We start from the raw sequence: 18,898 nt of genomic DNA, 5'->3' as shown, positions 1-18,898 counted from the left end.
TCCTTCAAAAGCAGCAGTAAGTATCTTCTTAGGGTTAGAAAAGCCCAGATGCACCTGAGATGGCAGACTGAGTCTGGGCACAAAGGAAACTCTGTGCTATTGAAACCCTACCTCTGTTTCCACCTATTCCCACAGACGTCTCAAAACTTGAGTCACCTCATTCTTTGACCTTCAAATTTCTCACATTTCATCTTCCCCAATCTGTAAACCCAGGATTACATCAGTATTGTAACTGCTAAGTAGCTAGAGTATCCACCCAAAACTGCAAGCCAGAACAAATTTGAGGAAACAGTCCTCAGAGAGAGGCAGCCTCATACGGATTCTCCGAGCTCTGCCCAGAGTAAGGAGCAGCTGAAGCTCTAATACRCAGTGCAATAAGGAGGCCCCCATGCTCTGCCTTCCCCCAGCTTCCAAAACCCAGTAGTCTTAGTCTTCATTACTCAAGTGTGCGAGAGACCAAGGTTCAGTCTTTTCCTCTGTCCAAGGAAATGGACATTCTCATCTTCTACTCTCTCCTTCCCACCAAGTAACATCCTAACCAGCAGGTTATAAACCTGAGGTGCAAGCACACTTCATGATCTCTTACCTGCTCTAATCACACCCTAACTATCAGACTAAAAACTTACAGTGAAAGCACATGCATGCCACTGAGGTGCTTTGTTTCACTGAAAAAAACCCTCAAAATTCACTAAATTCTTCAAGAAGAGAGCAAGCCTTCATTACCAGAGAGCAGACCTAGGCTTTCACCATCTGTACCAGAAACTAATGAAGAAAAAAAAAAAATCTCAACTTGTGTGGAGTTCCTGCCAGATGGTACTCTCCATATTTGTAGCCAGGACTCTAACACAATTTTGATTTGAGTACAACAAAACATTAGTAACAAATGAATGCTGGATAAAGTTAGATCAAATGGAACATTTTAGCTGGTTTGAAAGTTGCTTCTTTTATTTCTAACCCACATTCCTCTCCCTGTTTCCAATAACCACAAAATGAAAAGACTTAATTAATCTATGAAATTTTATTTGGACAAACTGAAATAAAACCAGTACAGTACATCAAATGTACCAAAACAAGCAGAAGTAATGTCAAATAAGGCACATGAAAAAAGAGACCTACAGATGTAATCCAATGAAACAGACAGTTTTTATATATATATGCATATATATATATATATGTATGTATGTATATATATGCTTGGAGATGGAAATAATTAGAAAAATACTGATGAATCTTAAGTAGTAGTGTTAAAACAATCACTACTTAGGTCTCCATTTTGAAAACTGCTCTGTAAAACAACATTTAGTTGGCATCTGATCCACTTGTCATTTATGTTTTCGTTTTTAAGCATCAAAAGAATGCTGTTGGTGTTAAAAATTTTCAGTATCGTGAGAAATACAATAAAGAAACTACAAAAAGTTATAAATGTCATAAAACTCATGGCCATCAGTAATATATGAGTTCATGGGGTACAACGTTGCCTTTTTTCCTTAAATTCTTAAACATATTTCCATTTCAGAGACCCAATGAAGCTTTYAATAATGTGGCTATATCTGGTGGAATGGTCCCTTCTTCTCCTGCAGAAAAGGAGATAAAAAGAAAAAAAAACAGCATTATTAAGTATTTCATATAAACTAACACAACTGTACACCCAAAACGCTGTACAGAAGCTTCTTCTACCAGTCTGGCATTGATTTGCGGGTAAAACTCAGGGGACCCTTTCTGTCAAATTAAACAGTTTGATAAATAATTTGCAATCAAAGTGCAGCAAATTAAACTGATTAGTACAGTGCATCTTTCTAGTTTACTTCCAATGGAACAACATTGGTTGTCTGTACAAAGAACAGTTTTCTAGAATAAAAATATATTGCAGTAACCTCCTTAACTCACCTAAGTGGGCATCATCACATGCAAGAGACTTACCTGAATCAGCTGCAGTCATATCTTGTTCTAACTTCAATTTCTGCTGGCTGATTTTCAGCATGGATTCTTCAATAGTCCCTTTGCTGATTAGCTTTATGACTTGTACTTCTCTAAAAAACACAAAATAGGATAAATCCATTTTTATAGTTTCTTTGGATTAGTGAAAATGGGCAGGATCTGCACCTTTGCTCAGCTGGCACTGGTTTAAAATAAGGAGGAAAACCAAAGAAGAGGCCAGTGGTAGAGCTCTAGTTTTCCTGTTTGGACCAACCGTGCTCTGTACTGCCAGAAAACTTGTCTTCCTCTGTGCTCTTAGCTACGTCAATCTGGAGAGTTTCAAAATTTGCATTAACAAAATCAATCATCTGCTTCCCTCTCACCCGCAATACTACAGCTGAAATAACTGGTACTAAACACATTCAGCYGCTCACATTAGCTTATTCCTGAAAACTGCATAATAGATTGGTATTTCACTCTTTAGGACAGGCTGGCCGTCCGAGAGCTTAGAAATCTTATGAAGGAAACAAATAGCATTGCCAAACGGTTCCAAAGGCTGGCTTCACAGGTGCCTTGAAATAAGTCAGTTCCTACCACTAGAAACTTGAGAAATCTCTAAAGAACTGGAAAGATGTAGCAGAACACAGTAAATACAGGTTCATTCTGCCAGCAGTATGAGCTAAGACCATTAGAATTATCTAGCTCGCGCAATCCAGAGTTGATTTACAGCAAGTTTCTGCTTAAAATGATATTTTTAATCCTAAAATATTGCCCTTCTTTTGGCATCGTTTGAGGGTTTGCCTCCAGTTATACCAAGTTTAAGAAATCTTACCTTGTTTGGCCTACTCGATGGCATCGATCCTCTGCTTGCTTGTCATTGTATGGGTTGCAATCAATATCATGAAGAATGACAACATTTGCTGAGGTCAGATTAATTCCCAAGCCACCAGCTTTGGTGGACAGGAGGAATACAAATATATCTGTATCTGTATTGAACTGATCTATTAGATGTATCCTACAGAAAACAAGAACATATATACAAGGCCTTAGAGAAAACACCACTCAGGCTCCAGAGAATAACACAGAAGTTCGGATGACGATGTTTTGAAAAAGAGGACTGCAGCTTCGCAGACTTTGGGCAAGGAAAACGAGTACCAACAGTCCTCAGCAGTGACCAGAGGAAACATCCTTCTAATTGAAAGCAACAGAGAACTAGTACAGCTCAAGTATGAGAAAAGAATTATATTTTCAGCTGCGAGAGTACATAGTTTGCCTCAGAAAAACACAGGGGCTTACCTGTCTGTTAAAGAGAGAGATCCTACACTTTGAAATGTCTGCAGACAAGGGCTTCACACATGGACTGCAGAACACGCAAGTTTTCCATTTGAGCGTGCTAGATGGTAATCCAATGAGCTGAACTTACTTTTCAACCTCATCCTTACTTTAGCAATCTGAAAGCCAACACTGAACCCCTACTATAGTCAATTCTCAGTGCCCATAATATTCTTTATATTGGAAAAGAAAAAATAGGGTCTTCAGCCACCTGCCCTCTCTGTGCACACATTCTTTTCTTCTCTCAGCTCCTGCAAGGAAGTCACATACCTCTCAGAAATCTGTGTTTTTCCATCCAATCTGATATATCTAAACTGGCGATGCTTTAGGAGAACTTCCAGGATATCCAGCATCATAGTAAACTGGCTAAACAATACAACTCTGTCACCCTAGAAATGAAAAAGCAAAATAAATGTTTAAAAATATGCCCACTAAAAATGACTAACTAGAAAGATGCTTTATTGGTACAAATAAGTGATTTTAATTAGACTGATTTTAATTAATTTGATTTTTCCGAACTCAAAGACAAAGCCAGATTTCAGAAAGTCAAGCCTGACTTTCAGTGAAGATGTCCAATATTCTGYTGCATTGTCCCACTTTTTTTATTCAGCGTTACAAAGCTATCATTCTTCTGCACATAGGTGACTCAAGCACTAGAAGTCAAGTTAAACACATGAATGATAGATCTACTCCATCCATAAGCACCAACAAAACAAATCCCCTCAAAAACTGTGGAATTTAAGTTATTTTTCATAGAATACAGAACAGTAGCACCATGCTGTCTGAAATAAATGAACAAATGATAACTTGAAGTGTAGTGAATCCACACTTGCGTAAATTCAGGATCTTAGTCTGAAGTATTTTCCTACATGTTAGTTTGTAAAATAGGCCAGCTTGAACCTATGACTCAGTACTGACATCTCAGGCTTTCCAGACAGTAGCTCATCACATGTATTTGGGCTTTTAACATAGTGCGGTCTTATTCAATTACCAACAGAAAGTTATACTCGCAAAGTTCATCAGCTATGAAAAGAATACCGTCCTCCTTAAATTAAGAAAATAGTGTTAACCTAGGATGAATATTCTGAAACTCAGAAAACTGGTAAAGTTCATTTCAATTGTTTACCTTCATTGTATATAAAATGAAGTGCATAGGCAGGATTTTGCATTAAAAGCAGTAAATATTGCTATGTAGTATCACACGTGCACTAAATCATGTTGCATTAGCCCACAAAAAAAGCAATTGTGTTGCATATACAGCTCTTTCCTAGCAGACATTAACTTAATTAGTTATTTGGAGCCAGTGATTAGATAGACAGGACAAGAAGTTTCAACCAACTACTTGTAGTACAAACCTTCTCTTTAAGGTCAGAGAGAATGCGTTCCAGTGTTCTAAATTTTCCAGAATCCAAAATCTGATCCATGTCTAACTTGAAGTCACTGACATGAGAATATTGCTCACAAAGCAGATGCAGCTCAAAATCTGTCATTACTGTCATATCTTCAAAGATAAGGTCAGGATCAGCATCGTGATGCGTTGGTTCCTATTAGCAAAAACAAAGGGAAATCATGCAATATATAATCCTGCTAGTAAGATAAGAAAATAAACACAGAAGTACATCCAAAATTTCTAGAGAACTAAACCAAACCAAAACAAACACAAAAAACAAAGTAGCACAATTAGACATGGACAAATGCCATAGTGTGGCTCATGCAAGCAGCAAAAGGTGAACTCTGCAACCCCAGCTTTATAGGAGATAGTAGAAGATCAATGTTATTTCACAATTCAGGTTTTACAAGAACTTGTGCAACCAAAAACTAAGTTTGTGTTCTACCTCCACAGCCATTACCGAGTACCCATCAAACCCTATGGCCTTTACCCCTGTATCAGACCTCTTCCCCTGAAGACACATTCCCTAAAAGGGAGGTCCAATCCTTGGATAGATGGTATAAGACATGGGAAGCCCAGCCCAAGATGTAGGGTGGGTAGAGGGATGTCATGCCTGGAAGAAAGAGAAAAAGAAAAGCCACATCTGGAGAGTACGATGGTATGAGTAGGAACAAAAAAGGGACAAAAATCCTTCATAAACCAACATGTGACTTCTTCCCTTCCTCGCAACTGTAGTCTAACATAAATGACCAACTTTATTTTTAACAAAACTATAGATATTCAAAGCCAGCTGTAACTTTTGTAAAGCAACTGCCACATGTTCAGATTCCTGAACCTTAGAAAGAAGTAGTATTTTTCCCCAAACTCCACAGACATAAGCACAAGTCAAACTAAGAAAACATCCTTAGTTTCATACTTACGTCTTCCCTATTTTAATACTGAACAGCCCAGATTTCTTATTCTTCAGAAAGTACTAGTAAACTCAGCTGCCCTCCTAAGATGTTTTCATAAGCATTCCAGTTTTAAATATTGGGGTGGAGGGAATAGCTGTTAAGGGAATGCTAATGAAAAGGAGATGACTGCAGTCCCAGAACTGTTCTTTCCATTCTAATATCTGATATAAAACCAGCATGTTACATACACACAGAGCTTGATTAGAGCATTGGATAGATGCAATAGAAATAAAAAGCAGTAACAGTGAACTAAGTTTTGCAAGGACACACTTCTGATCAAAAGACTGACAATAAAAAACTTCAGTTACATTAAAAATTTTTGGAAATTGTGGATTGCTTTTGAATCTTATCACTTTACCTTAAGCATACGTCTGGACATTGTCCTGAGCTTGTCATTTGTGTAATACTGACGATGCAAGAGAGGGTGATTAGCCATTTTTCTAAGCTGCATCATTACATTTCCCATATCAGAGTTTTTCTCTGTAAACAAAAGAATAAGATACATTCAGAAATAGCATGTAGACACATATATTTGACACTTCTTTACCTCTCAAGAGAACCCTGCAAGGACTAAATTTGACATTTCACCTACTACCTAAACTTCTGAAAAATTGTTAGAAGGGATACAGTCACTTAATGAATGAATTTCTACAGAGTAAAGGCTTTATAGTTACATTCATTGCAAGCCTAGGAATGGGGAAAAAAAAAATCCAGCAAAAGGGAACAAGACCGTCACGTACCGTTACCCGTAACACTTTTCGTTAACTTTTTGAAGAGGCCACAGTATAGTTGCTCCTGCTTCTCAGACATGGCACATAATTCAACGTGATCTTTCTTGGGAGGTAGTTTTTTAAGGACCTGATAAGATTTAAAAAAGCTTATCATAAAAACTATGTTGTAGTGAGCAGTCAGTAACACTGTACTACCTAACAAGTCAGCTTTTCAGTTACTCTATACAGTCTTCCCTCCCCAACTCCCTTCAGTGGCTGCCAACCAAAAATCGCAATTAGTAGTTCTACCCGCAAATTCAGAACTTATTCTGGATTTTTCATCAGCAAAAAAGCAAGAACAACAAACCCCACAATACTTGGAGCCCACTCTCCTGTTACCCAGAGAATTCTTTTGAAACTGCTAACTACTAAACATGCCAGAAATACAGTAAGATACAGAAACATTTGTCCAATTTCTGCTGATGCTGTTTAAGTTTTTCTCGTTCTGAAACATGAGCAATTCTAAACAGAAATATTCAAACACTTCTTGGACTTTAAAGAGAAAAGGAAACATTCTGATGATGGCAAAATAATTTCAAACAAACATTTCTAGTTGTGCATATGCAAGAATACACACATGCACATGCCTTGCCCCTTTGGGGCAGGACGGGGGAGAGGGTAGAGAGGGGAATCACATTACTGTGAAATCAGGCACATTTTTGTGGTTAATGTGGAACATCTCTCAGTTGAGGGCTACTTAGTAGTGCACCAAATCATCTTTCAAAGATGCAAAAAGTCAGTAAATAAGGACCATCAAAACCCAAAGTCACAGCAGCAGGTCAGCAGGTCAAGTTTTTATTTGAAAACTCGTGCATATGTAAAGTATAATTTACAGTTGGAGGGCGGAAAGCAATACAACAATACCAAGCTCTTGCAGGTTTCCTATCTTCCTAGACAAACTATCCCTAAAGAAATCTGGCATCATATTTATTATGAGCCTCACACATTATCAGGCTTATTGATACTAAGAAACATTACTTTAGAGAAAATATTACCTCATCTTTTACTCTTCTCAAGATGAATGGTTTTATTATCCGTTTTGCATGTGCAATCCTCTCCTTTTCGTATGCACTTTGTTCTTCATCACTCTTCTAAGGAAAACATTACAAAAATTCAGTTATGGAGTGCAATTTTCCAGCTGTAATGATAATATCTTAACTATGCTAACTGAAAGGAAAAGGAAAAAGAAAAAGAAAAAAAAAAGAGCCGCAACAGACAGATCTAACAATATCATTAGTATTCTGGAATATCCCATTATGACACATTTTTACCTGAAACGGATTATTTCATTGTTTCGTAGTCTAGGTTTTCATAATTGTATTACCTGTTTCCATAAAATGCCAATAAAACAAGGGTTATGCAGTCATACGAGTGTTACAGCAGGAAAAAAAAACACATTTTGAGGAAGAGAATATATAACACTTACCGCTTTTGAAGAGAACATCCTTCGGATTTCACTTTTGCTACTTTTGAACATACGCGGCATGACAAAATTCAGGAGAGACATCAATTCCAATAGATTATTTTGAACAGGAGTTCCTGTTAGCAGTAAGCGATTCTTTGCCTATTTTTCCAAAGTGGAAAATAGCAGCGAGAAACAACTAGTTAAAAGGTCAAAAATGAATACTGGGGAAAACAACACATTATGCAGAACTGAGAAAATTGCCTTGATTTAATTTTGATAAGAAAGTTTTTAACTTTAAGTTAAAATATACTTAAATCTAATGGAAAAACTTCCTGGTAAAGGCAACAAAATGCTTTAGGGATCTACAGGGAACCAAGCACATATCAGTTTAAGAATATTTAAATAGCCTAACCCATATGTAAAAAAAAAAAAAAATTGTCCCTGCTCATATCAGGGTAATGGGGTTTTTTTCTGTTGCCTTTTTTTTTTTTTATTAGTGCCAGTTGTTGCTCCCATGTCATATGTTTTGTAATGTCATACAGTACTTCATGCACAAGTTTTGAATCACAAATAGAAGTTGTACTTTAATGGCCAAAAGATCAGCTTCTTAAAAGGGCTTTCAATGRAAACAGTCTTGAAAAACAAGCTGTAATAATTTCAGCAGTAAGTGTATTATTACAGTAGTAATACTACCATGCTAAAATCTTGACTCAATTTTTCCCTTTTTCAAAATGCTGCTAACTCAGGTCTAAAATGCCTGTTTTTCCATGTCAACTTCTGTTTCTCAAAAAATGAGGTTTCAAATCAGTGCAAGTGTAACAGGCATCAGGAGCACTTTCGGCCAACTGCTTAGCAGTTAATGCCTGCATACAACAAGTTAAGCTTAACAGATTACTCTGGATAAGCAATGAGATTTGTCTGCTGAAACTACTACTTATGGATTGGTTCTCCAGTATTTGCATTTGCCCAACAATAGAAACAAAATATTAAAATTGTAAAATATTTGAGCAAGAATAAGAGAAAAAAAAATTTAAAGCTATCATGTCTTGAAAAGTCCTACCAGAATACCTCCTTAAATACTAAAATATTTCAGCACAAGTCAAACTAGTTTTCTGAATAGCATTTTTTACCCTTTATTGCAGGATAATACTTGAAAACTGACTAATATTGAAAATGAACCGTAACTATAGATGTAACAATGTTGTAAGAAGTTAATTACATTTCTTTGTAATTTTATCTCTTCAGAACAGTTCCCAAAGTAGGATCCATTCATAAAACCACAATAACACTTATATCCACTCATACTCTGTAATTTCAGGAACCCTACATGTACAGGAGCTTTACAATTAGTATTGCTTTTTCCCCTCCAGCCAGTAACTACAAAAGAACAAAGTAGGAACCTCTCCACACTTTCCAGAGCTCCCTCCCTAAGCCCCAAGCCCCAATAACTAATCATCTTACATTAATTGTCATAAGGTGTTGGTAGCGCGCAGAGTTCATATTCTTCAGCATATGACCTTCATCAAAAATTGCAGAGTTAAGTTTCAACCTGCGAAACAGCCTTCTATCATCTAAATTGCTAATTGCGCAGTTGTATCTGTTGGAGGAATATATCAAAAAAGATATTAAAACCACGTTTAACACAAACATACTACTGTCGCAGTATTTGTAAGATCTACATAAAGAAACTTTAGGTACTTTAAGTAACATTAAGGCTACCTAGAAGTAATTGATCTTAACAGTTTACTGTTGGCAAATAATTACAGTTCACTTAGTGAGCCAATACTCTCCACACTGCTTTACAAAAACCTGTACAAACCTACTACAAAGAATGTACGGTATAGTATAGTATTAATGCTGCAGCATTAACAAAAAATCTTACCATCATTACTGGAAGACAAAAATAAGTCCCCTTCCCACCCTACCAAATTCTAAGCATTGTTTGTTAGTTACTCTTCTTCCGAATTTCAATAGGCAAAAGGTACAGGTCAGAACGCATCATTAAAACCTGCATCATTAAAATGATACTGAAAAAAATAATTCCGCAGTCTTTGATTCTCGTCAAACAAGACTAGAAGAACAAAACAAACCTCATGCTCTTTGGTGAAATTCAAGTACTAGACAATTATCAAATTTTATATCACCACCAGAGGTCAGTAGAGGTTAACTAAGTTTCACTTGTTATTTTAATTGCTGAACTTACGTGGTTATAATCACATTGAAATGTATAGCTTTATTATTAATGCGCAGCCTGAGACGCTTCCGTTCTTCTTGGGATCCTATGAAAGCACAAACCAAAATCAGTGCAAACTTTTAAAACAAAAGCATTAAAGAGATTATACAAAAGTATAGAAAATATTTGGCATTTTGCATCTGTATTTAAGAAATTATCTTAAAACACTGCTCCATGAGCAATTAACTTTTTTTAGACTGAACAAGCAACCAACTGGATTCATTTCTGGATTTATTTCTAGATTTCATTCCTCACCATAATATAAAAGGACCTTCAGTTCAGGACACCACAGATTAACTTCTCTTATCCAGTTATCTACAAAAAAAACACACCAAAAACACCTCAGTCAGCTATACTTTGTTATGTCTCACATAATTTCAGACACAGGAACAGATTCCAGCCTTCTTCTGCATTAAAACCAAAAATCTGATTTAAAATGCAAATCCCTTAAAACCCTCCTGAAGGTCAAGAAACATCTTTTTAAACTCTTAAAAATTCATAATGCTTAGGGAAATAAAAGAACCAAAAACTGACAGAGCAGGAATCATTAGATTCTAAAGATGTAGCCGTCAGAAGGCTTCAAAAGTTTAGTTTAGCAATTCAAAATAAACAAATCCTTCTTAAGTGGCTCTTGTTACTACTTATAGCTTACACTTTAAAAAATCTATTTAAATGGAACCTGCAAGGCTTATGATAACCATCTGACTGGGTTTAAATACAAGAGTTTAATACGATGCATAACTTTTCAGCATGATTTCCTTCTTGTATACTAATTCCCTCAAAAGCAATCAGTTAACTTCTAACTATTTTCATTTAGAAATGATTCATCAAGAGATACAATGCCTTTGGAAAGTGGTCAAGAAGCTTCATAACTGGATCCATTCCAGGTGTGCACTCATCAAAAGTACCCACTGGTAATTTTTACCAGTACAAAGTGAGATTTGTGTCACAGCACATGGTGCGAAAGGGTTAGTCTCCAACGAACACAAAGACCGATCACAAACTGCGGCAGAAGGGTGTTTTTGGTTACCGGCACTTGACCTACGCCGAGGGTTGACCCAGCCCGTGGATGAAGCAACCCCCCAGAAAAGCTTCAGAAAAGCCACAGGTGGACTGCAATTTGCAAGCATTACCTGCTTGACAGTATTGAATTATAATGTCTTGGGCCAGCCTGCTCCAGTTCACGAGCCTCTATAACTAACTGTCTCGTGCACACGCACTCCCTTATTATCTGCCTCAGGTGTAAACAAAAAGCATTTTTAAAAGAAGATTCTAAAAGCATGCTGAAAATGCCAATTTAAAATATACTGAACAATCAAGCTTTTCTGACTTGTTAGAAGACACTTTCGAAGCCCAAATACGTACCTGATATTATGAAGAATATTTTTTAATTAAATTTTCTATTTTCTCTTTGTTATAAGTATTCAATAAAACCAAGTTTAATTCTGGATAAAATTAGTTTCTACTAAAACTCATTGGCTTTGCCTATGTAGATTTTACGCCACAGTATTTTTGCTGCTTCAGGCAGAGGTCTCTAAATAATGAAAACACCATCAACCTCATCATTTTAGCATATTGCTCCATTTTGAAAGAGAATCTGAATAGCAAAAGCACAGGGTGGGGGGTGAGGATTGAGCATTTTGAATGCAATAAAATCTGTCCCTAAGCACAGTCCTGAAGATCAGGAATTACAGCCAATATTCAGCAACTAAAAGACTACTTTGCTAACAAATTCAGATTATAACAAGCATCTTTTTTTTGTGATGTATACACAGCATATTATATATATGGAAAAGTATGTTACGTCTAATTAATTCAGAACAAGCATGCCTCCTGTACAGTTTGCATTCCAATTCAAATCATCTAAGAACTCAATATCACCATAAGAAAATAGAGTTCTTTCACAAAAAAATGTATTTGTTTGACAATCTGCCCATGATTTTTTTTTTTTAATCAAATAATTGCAAAGCTCATAACTTACCCAGTGTGGAAGCTGGCACAACTATCAGGTGGGGACCACTATTGCCCTCTTCATAAAGATATGCCAGAAATGCAATAGCTTGAATTGTTTTTCCTAAGCCCTAGGAGAAAAAAAAACAGAACTTATAGTCTCTAGAACATAGTAGCACTTTGTACTCATGAGCCAATTACAATGTAGTCAATGTTAACCAAATGTTTAAAGATCTGCAAAAACAAATGTTCTGTTGAATTAAAGCATAACAATAACGATTTACACAAGTCAACTAACTGTATTCCAGTTCTTAATTATCTCTTTAGCTCTGCATCAGAGTATCAAGGATTAATCTATTTCATTTATGAAATTTTTCATTATAGCTTAAGTTCCTTCTTCCCATCTTCTTTAAAATTCACCTCCCTGAAACTGAGATGCAGACAAATGCTTATTTGAAAGCTTTTCTTTCCATTTCAGCCAATTGTGCAAAGGATATTTCAGCTATTTCTGAAGTTGAATCTAATATAGAAATCAGATTTGTTTGCAATAAGCCTACATTTCCCCTGAAACACATTTTCTTGTCTTTTGTATCAGGGATTTATAATGTTATCTTTGCTATCACACACACACACACACACACACACAAAAAAAAAAAAAAAAGGAAAAAAAAAGCACTAGGCATTTCTTACAAAGAAGAGAAAGGTGGAAGCTGAGAAGCACTAAGTCTTAGTGAAGTAATCCAATCTATTCATGCATAATTTTTCACAAGGCAAACAGTGGTTAGGATTACAGGCAACTGATGCTCAGAACCTCAAACCCGTAACCTTTTCTCCCAAATCCTTTCAAAACCAGAGGGAAACATATTGTCAATAGATGGTCAAAATATTAGAGAAGTAGAAGAGGTTTCTATTGCTTTGTTTTCTCTGTAAAGTACCTCTTTCAAAAGTGACAGAGATATTTAGAAGATAAGGGCTCACTACAAATAAGTGCTGGACAAACAGACTTTATTCTGGTTATGGGCAAGTAGCACAAAAATAAATGGTTCATGGATAATTTGTCATGGTACAAATGGATTCTATCACACCAAAAGACACCATCCTAGTTGCAATTATTAGTAACCATCTATGTTAGGCTCTTGGCAAAGTAGATGCTGAAATCTGAAAAACTAGGAGAACTACTGCTTTCTAAATGAATTTGTGTTCCACAATACTGATTAAATCTTAAATTTCACAAGATCTCATGTTATATCTAACATATGGTAAATGACTAGTCCTAGGAACATTTAAGCTATGTTTTATTTTCTTATCAAAAAATAAGTGAGTTCAGCAGCTAATGTTTTGAGAAGTCACAAAAACATTTGGGAAAACTATTCATAATTTAAATGATATCTACTAAAACATTACAAATTCATTCATTTATTACAAATTCCAAGCAGGTTATAACACAGTCAGTCGCAGTGCTTTTAATGATTCTAAAGACAACCTCCGCCAAAAGCTCTATCCCCCTCCTCCCTCCAAAATCTCTCCACAAAAACAGTTTTATACTCACCATTTCATCAGCCAAAATACCATTCAACCCATGTTTATGCAGAAGTGCTAACCAGTTCAATCCGATCTTCTGATATGGCTTGAGCTTCAAACTGTTAGAAATTAAACAGTTTACCATGTTATCATCTTTTGTTTTATTTCTCCATGAAACAACTGTATATTTATCTTTATCACTAAATGGCAAGTTCAACATTTTCTGTATTTTAATCCAGTCTAGACCACTTAGTGAACAGAAGACCACCTCAACATTTATTTAATCAGTCAACTGAATACCAAAGATCATTTGTGAGGTTAAGCAGTTTACCTCAATCCTCATATCTTAAATGACCACACACTAGAACAAATTTTCCTTCTAAGTTTTAAAACAGTGATCCAAAGACATATAACAAGTAATTTTTAAAACACATTAAAAAAAATTAAGCAACATCTAGCAGCTGCATTACAAAGCGTCTTCTGTTATGCGCTAGTTGCACTGGAATAAAAAAAAYCCAAACATACACAATCCTCAAAATATGTTTGACTGTAACTCACCTACCTCAGCGTTTTTGCCAAAGAAGGAATACCCTGGTAAGATCCCTCCAAATAGTTTCATTCTCCTCTTTGTTTCTATTTTGACACAGATGAATATCCTTTTGCTATTTACCACTAATAATCATACAAGCCTCAGGTGCCCTTCTGGCCATTTCTATTCTTTCCTCTATGTTTATGTTTTTTTCCCCTTCCCTGACCAGTGCTCATTTTTATTCCTCCTAAGCTCTCTGCTTATCTCCAATATCCTTTCAGATATTATTACCAATTACTCATCCGAAATAAATCCTTACCTCCAATACATCCTCCCCCCCACCTCAAATGTACCCTCAAATGTCCCACTGGATGCAGAATTCCAGATCATTTTGCACATCTGAAATTTCTGAACGAGGTCTTCAGTCCAGCTGACAACTTCTTAAAGTTTGTTGAGATTCACTGCAGTTTGGCATCTTTGAAGTAAAAGGTCCTTCCTTATAAGCTTTGTTCGGTCCTTTATTTAAACTATTAAGTTGACAACTCACGAGCTCATCACTCAAGGATGGCTTCTACGTTCACCAAAAACTGCAGCAACTAAAACTAAGCATCAAGCACTACAGAGCATCTTCTTAGTTCTTATTATCCTAACCCAACTTTCCTAATACAGTTAAAAATTTGTTGAATTCCTTCACGCATTGCTGCCTAAATCACTGTGAGCTGTTTCATACTGAACACTTAAAACTCTGCTTTTAGAGATGTCAGGTTTTGAAAATCCTGGCCCTTAAGCACACCTTATCTTTATAAATACCAGAAACAAAGATACCTCTGATTCAAAATGGATGGTTGCTCTATGTTCCACCCATATTCTCCATCTTCAGTGATACTGGTTACTTGTTTTGACAGTTTATTTGAAATGTATTCGCATTTACTCATGAGATGTAAAACCACCTCCCTCTCTTTCATCAGGATCTTGCAGTTCCATATTGTGTCTTCTGATAAGCCGGAAGTTTTAGTCATTTTCATAAGCTGAAAAATAATTAAAGAAAAACAAAACAGAACAAAAAACCCAGTGTGAACACTGAAAAGTTAATAGCTATTATCAGGTACAGCTTTCAAATTTCCATGTCCGTCAAATATTAGCATTGCTTGCTAGCTATTCTTATATGGCACGCATTGGTTTTCATTCTGGCAACTGGATGCCTGAGCGCTCCTTTCAGTCTCTATACATCCCTCTGCAAAGGGGGTTCAAGGAAGAAAAATTGGGTCAGACACCAATGTTCTACACTTCACTTGTCAGTGGTCTGAATAAGCTTAATATTAATCTAAAAGGAAGCAAGGAAACTAAGCAATCTGCTTCCCAAGCACTTACTGTGCCTCTAACTTTTAACAGAAGGGACAGGAGAAGGATTTCTGCAGGTAAGGAAAGAAAGGAATGSTGTATTTCGAAGCCTGTCACAGTAAGGGTGCGACTATGAAAAACTGCATCTGCTGTGGGCAGCAAGTAATTTCTTTTAAATAACAGCAGCAGCAGCAGCATCATAAGCTCCTCTCAAAACTGTAAATACGCGCTACATACTTGGCCTCTTAAAAAACTGTCTCAAGACTACACTGAAGATCATCGCTCTACAGTTCCTTGCGCTGTACACAATCCTGCAAAAAAAACCCACCCCACCGCCGCATCCAACTACACACACTTCTCTGAAAAATTTCCTATGTCAAATATAGGAGCGTGAAATTCTTAGGGGAAGCATGGGCAGAGTGCAAAGCAAGCTGTTGAGGTAGTGTCCACTAGTGGAACAAAACCATAAAAGGAAGAAAAAAAAAAAAACTTTACTATCATTAGATCTCCTCTGAAGTAACCCATGCTAAAGATTTAAGATGTGAGCGTAATCTAGGGAACAAAGCACACTACTGTGTCAAGAAGGTTATTAAGAATAGGATCTCTGCTTAAAAAGGAAATAAAATAGCTTGAAGAAAATGACCTATTTTAATAGCAATACAAGAGTGTCTATTTTACTACGTATCTATCAAGTGCTCACCATTACTAGGGCCCATTTTTAATTGCACCACAAACAGAACATTTTGTCTAGACTTGAACGGAGTGAAAAAAACCTAAGATTTTAAGAGATAAAAACACCTTTCCCAAAACTATCTCAGGATTTTTGCAGTCAAGTATTGACATGTCCAAAATATCAACAAGAATTGGCTCATCTTTTCCAATTCTTCACATTTCAGCTTCAGAKATTTTCTTTGCCAAGACGTGATTCACCTAATCTTTCTTCTTGCAATGAACTTTATCCCCTGAGAGGAAAAGCAAACTTACACAAATTATCTACAAGGCCATTAGCACATACTGATTTATTTTCATTGTTAGTACTATCATTGACATCTTCTAGCACCATGCAGCCTCTCCATTTTTTTGTACATGCATGTTAAAAATCAGTACTACCCTCGCTCTAAAGAGGGATAAACCAAGGTAAAAAACAAACGCATTTTCTAAGTATCACAGCAAACAAGCTGGCAGAGAACAAGTTAAAAAATCAGAATCACGATTTAAACACAAAATAATCTAAGGTCAGTCCTTAACTCTTGAGTGCACCTGGCTAACAGCGCTGGAAAGGCACCAGTGTTTGTAGCCAAAAGCACATAGATGAGCCACGAGGACAGTTCATATTGAATAACATTATCACTTCCTCAGTCAGCAAGCAGATATTCTTTATACCTAGATGGCATACAGGTCTTTAAGTGATGTAACTGCTCTGCCACCTTGGCCTCTAATTCTGCTCAGAATGCATTTTCCCAGCTTGACCATGGCTAACTTCTCCTGCCGCTTCACACTCCAAGATTACTACCAGAAGTTGTCTTGATGCAGGAATAACAGAGGTTGCTTCAGTTCCTACTGCTAGAAGATGCAATAATCACCTATCACTTTTTTCTTTTTTAATAATGATTCTGTGTCACGATCTTTTCCGTATCTTAAATTGTTAGGACAGGATTTTTCCTGTTTCACATTGCAAGAATTCCTACCCATGAAGCTCATTCACACAATGTTGTGTTCACAATGGACAAGAAAGGGGAGAAATCAAGGTGCTCATCACAGACCAGTATGTTACCCTATGTCACTGCCTTTAAGGCAAACACACATCTTCTTTCCTAAGTCCCCACCTTTTTTTAAAGTATAAAGCAGTATTAATTTTTGACCTCGAAGCCTTATTTCCATCACCTGCCTGCTCAAGTCCACAGAAGTTACATTTGCTTCTCCAAACCTCATGTCTTTGCTACATTATAGAAATCGATGTTCTTTGTTTTACAGACATCGATATTCTTTGTTTTACAGACAACAAGCCAGACATCGTGTCACACAAAGTTCATAAAGACTGATTTCCTGTTCAGTTAATAAGTAGGACTAACGAACGGCTCTCTTCTCTGCTGCTAATTTCCCTTTTCACATTAACCTTCAGCTTCTCCACCTCAAAATTTCCTCAAACATCGAACAGCTAATTTCCACTTTCCCATTCCTTCTCTCAAACTCACGCCATTCAGGCCAACTGACTTGTCTTGGGTTTTCCCCATTGTATCATCTGCAGGAATCAGGTATCTTAAAGTTTAACGTAAGCCTTAACTAGGCCTAGAATTCCCACTCTAAGAAAACAAGGATCATACAATGCAATTACTACATATTACTACAGAGTATGGCAGAGTAAAAGCAGATGCTGTGTTTATCTGAGCTGTACCAGTAGGGTGTGCTTTGACTCCAGAAATTCCAACAGGAGGGATGCCCTCTCCTGACAGCCTGTACAGTCATGGTTTTCAGGACTGGGGCGTGCAGGGGAGGTATGCAGGTTTTTGTTTGCTTTATACAAAGCCTGGAAAGTTTACCAACACTACGTTAAATCAGGATAAGGCACACATGTCAATACTTGCAAACAAGTTTTCTAAGCAGACACCTTTTAATAAAACAAGTGGTAAAGAACATGATTTTTAGTAAGAGATTAAAAATTTCAACATTTGTTTGAATGCCTAAAGCTTTGGCTGGCATGAGCAGAAGTCCTGTAATCCATAAATAAAGGCACGGAGAATAAAGCCATCTGTTATTACAAAATGTATGACTTCACTTCAGCTTGCTAGCATTCTTCTCCTAGTTACAACAGGTGAAGTTTCAGCCATTGCTTTACAGATGGAAACACAAGATGCTTCTGTGTCGCAGAGAAGACAAAGTAGATTCTCAGATGGCCCTTGGGTTACTAGGGTCTGAGACTAGGTATGGATTATTCATGCATTTTCTAAATTACAACCAAAAGCTTGAGACCATCCTGTCTACGACCCTTTGGACAACTGACTGAACACCAGAGGTTTCCAGGGCCCTTGAAGAAATGTCCCCGGGAGTCTCGGGTTACAGCAGCGCCCAAAGCTGAATAACCCCAGCACAGCCTACTTGGTTTCACTTCACAATGCTCAAAAGTAGTTTAGGATTTCTCTTTGTTGTGTCAAGGCGAAAAACAGCCTCAGCCTCAATAAACAAGTCCAAATTCCATTTTAACCAGTTTCTATTTCTAACCCATTGCTAACTAACCTAACCTTTCTAACCCACTGCTGATTTCTAACTATTCATTTTCTGCTTCCATTTGCTTTGTTTTGGAGTAAGACTTTTTTTTTAATTAGTTTTTGCAGGAATTTATACACAGTCAAAAAAATGCAACAAGATAATTGAGCTGAAGCTCCCTCCCTCTTGAGTTGTATTTCTCTTACCTTGCTTCTCTTACTATTGCTCTGTAAGAACGAGACAGAAAAGCAAGTCCATCTTTTACACTTCTCACATTTCCCTTAAACTGATGAACTAAACATGTGCTACATCAAAGTCTCTACATGATACTGGGTCCCCAGTGTAACCTGTAT

General features: G+C 36.8%; 1 protein-coding gene across 1 annotated transcript in view; it reads right to left on the bottom strand.

Moving 5' to 3' along the window:
• Window positions 1-1,172: 1,172 nt before the first annotated feature.
• The window catches only part of LOC146594902 (SWI/SNF-related matrix-associated actin-dependent regulator of chromatin subfamily A containing DEAD/H box 1-like), a 21,475-nt gene continuing 3,749 nt past the window's right edge, over window positions 1,173-18,898 (bottom strand). The window contains exons 2-16 of the mRNA XM_085306655.1: window positions 14,826-15,028; window positions 13,500-13,590; window positions 11,982-12,081; window positions 10,256-10,315; window positions 9,971-10,046; window positions 9,229-9,364; window positions 7,789-7,926; window positions 7,358-7,453; window positions 6,333-6,450; window positions 5,951-6,072; window positions 4,605-4,793; window positions 3,520-3,638; window positions 2,750-2,932; window positions 1,921-2,030; window positions 1,173-1,574 (exon numbers count right to left, since the gene is read on the bottom strand). Of these exons, the coding sequence (XP_085162781.1) occupies window positions 1,513-1,574; window positions 1,921-2,030; window positions 2,750-2,932; window positions 3,520-3,638; window positions 4,605-4,793; window positions 5,951-6,072; window positions 6,333-6,450; window positions 7,358-7,453; window positions 7,789-7,926; window positions 9,229-9,364; window positions 9,971-10,046; window positions 10,256-10,315; window positions 11,982-12,081; window positions 13,500-13,590; window positions 14,826-15,028 (1,803 nt within the window). The 3' untranslated portion in view covers window positions 1,173-1,512. The remainder of the gene's footprint in view (window positions 1,575-1,920; window positions 2,031-2,749; window positions 2,933-3,519; window positions 3,639-4,604; window positions 4,794-5,950; window positions 6,073-6,332; window positions 6,451-7,357; window positions 7,454-7,788; window positions 7,927-9,228; window positions 9,365-9,970; window positions 10,047-10,255; window positions 10,316-11,981; window positions 12,082-13,499; window positions 13,591-14,825; window positions 15,029-18,898) is intronic.

Source organism: Rhea americana, unplaced genomic scaffold (assembly GCF_003343005.1).
Source record: "Rhea americana isolate MKP2758 unplaced genomic scaffold, rheAme1 scaffold_244, whole genome shotgun sequence".
NCBI lineage: Eukaryota > Metazoa > Chordata > Aves > Rheiformes > Rheidae > Rhea > Rhea americana.
The sequence above is the reverse complement of the archived record's forward strand: the minus strand, read 5'-3'. Positions and strand labels throughout refer to the sequence as shown.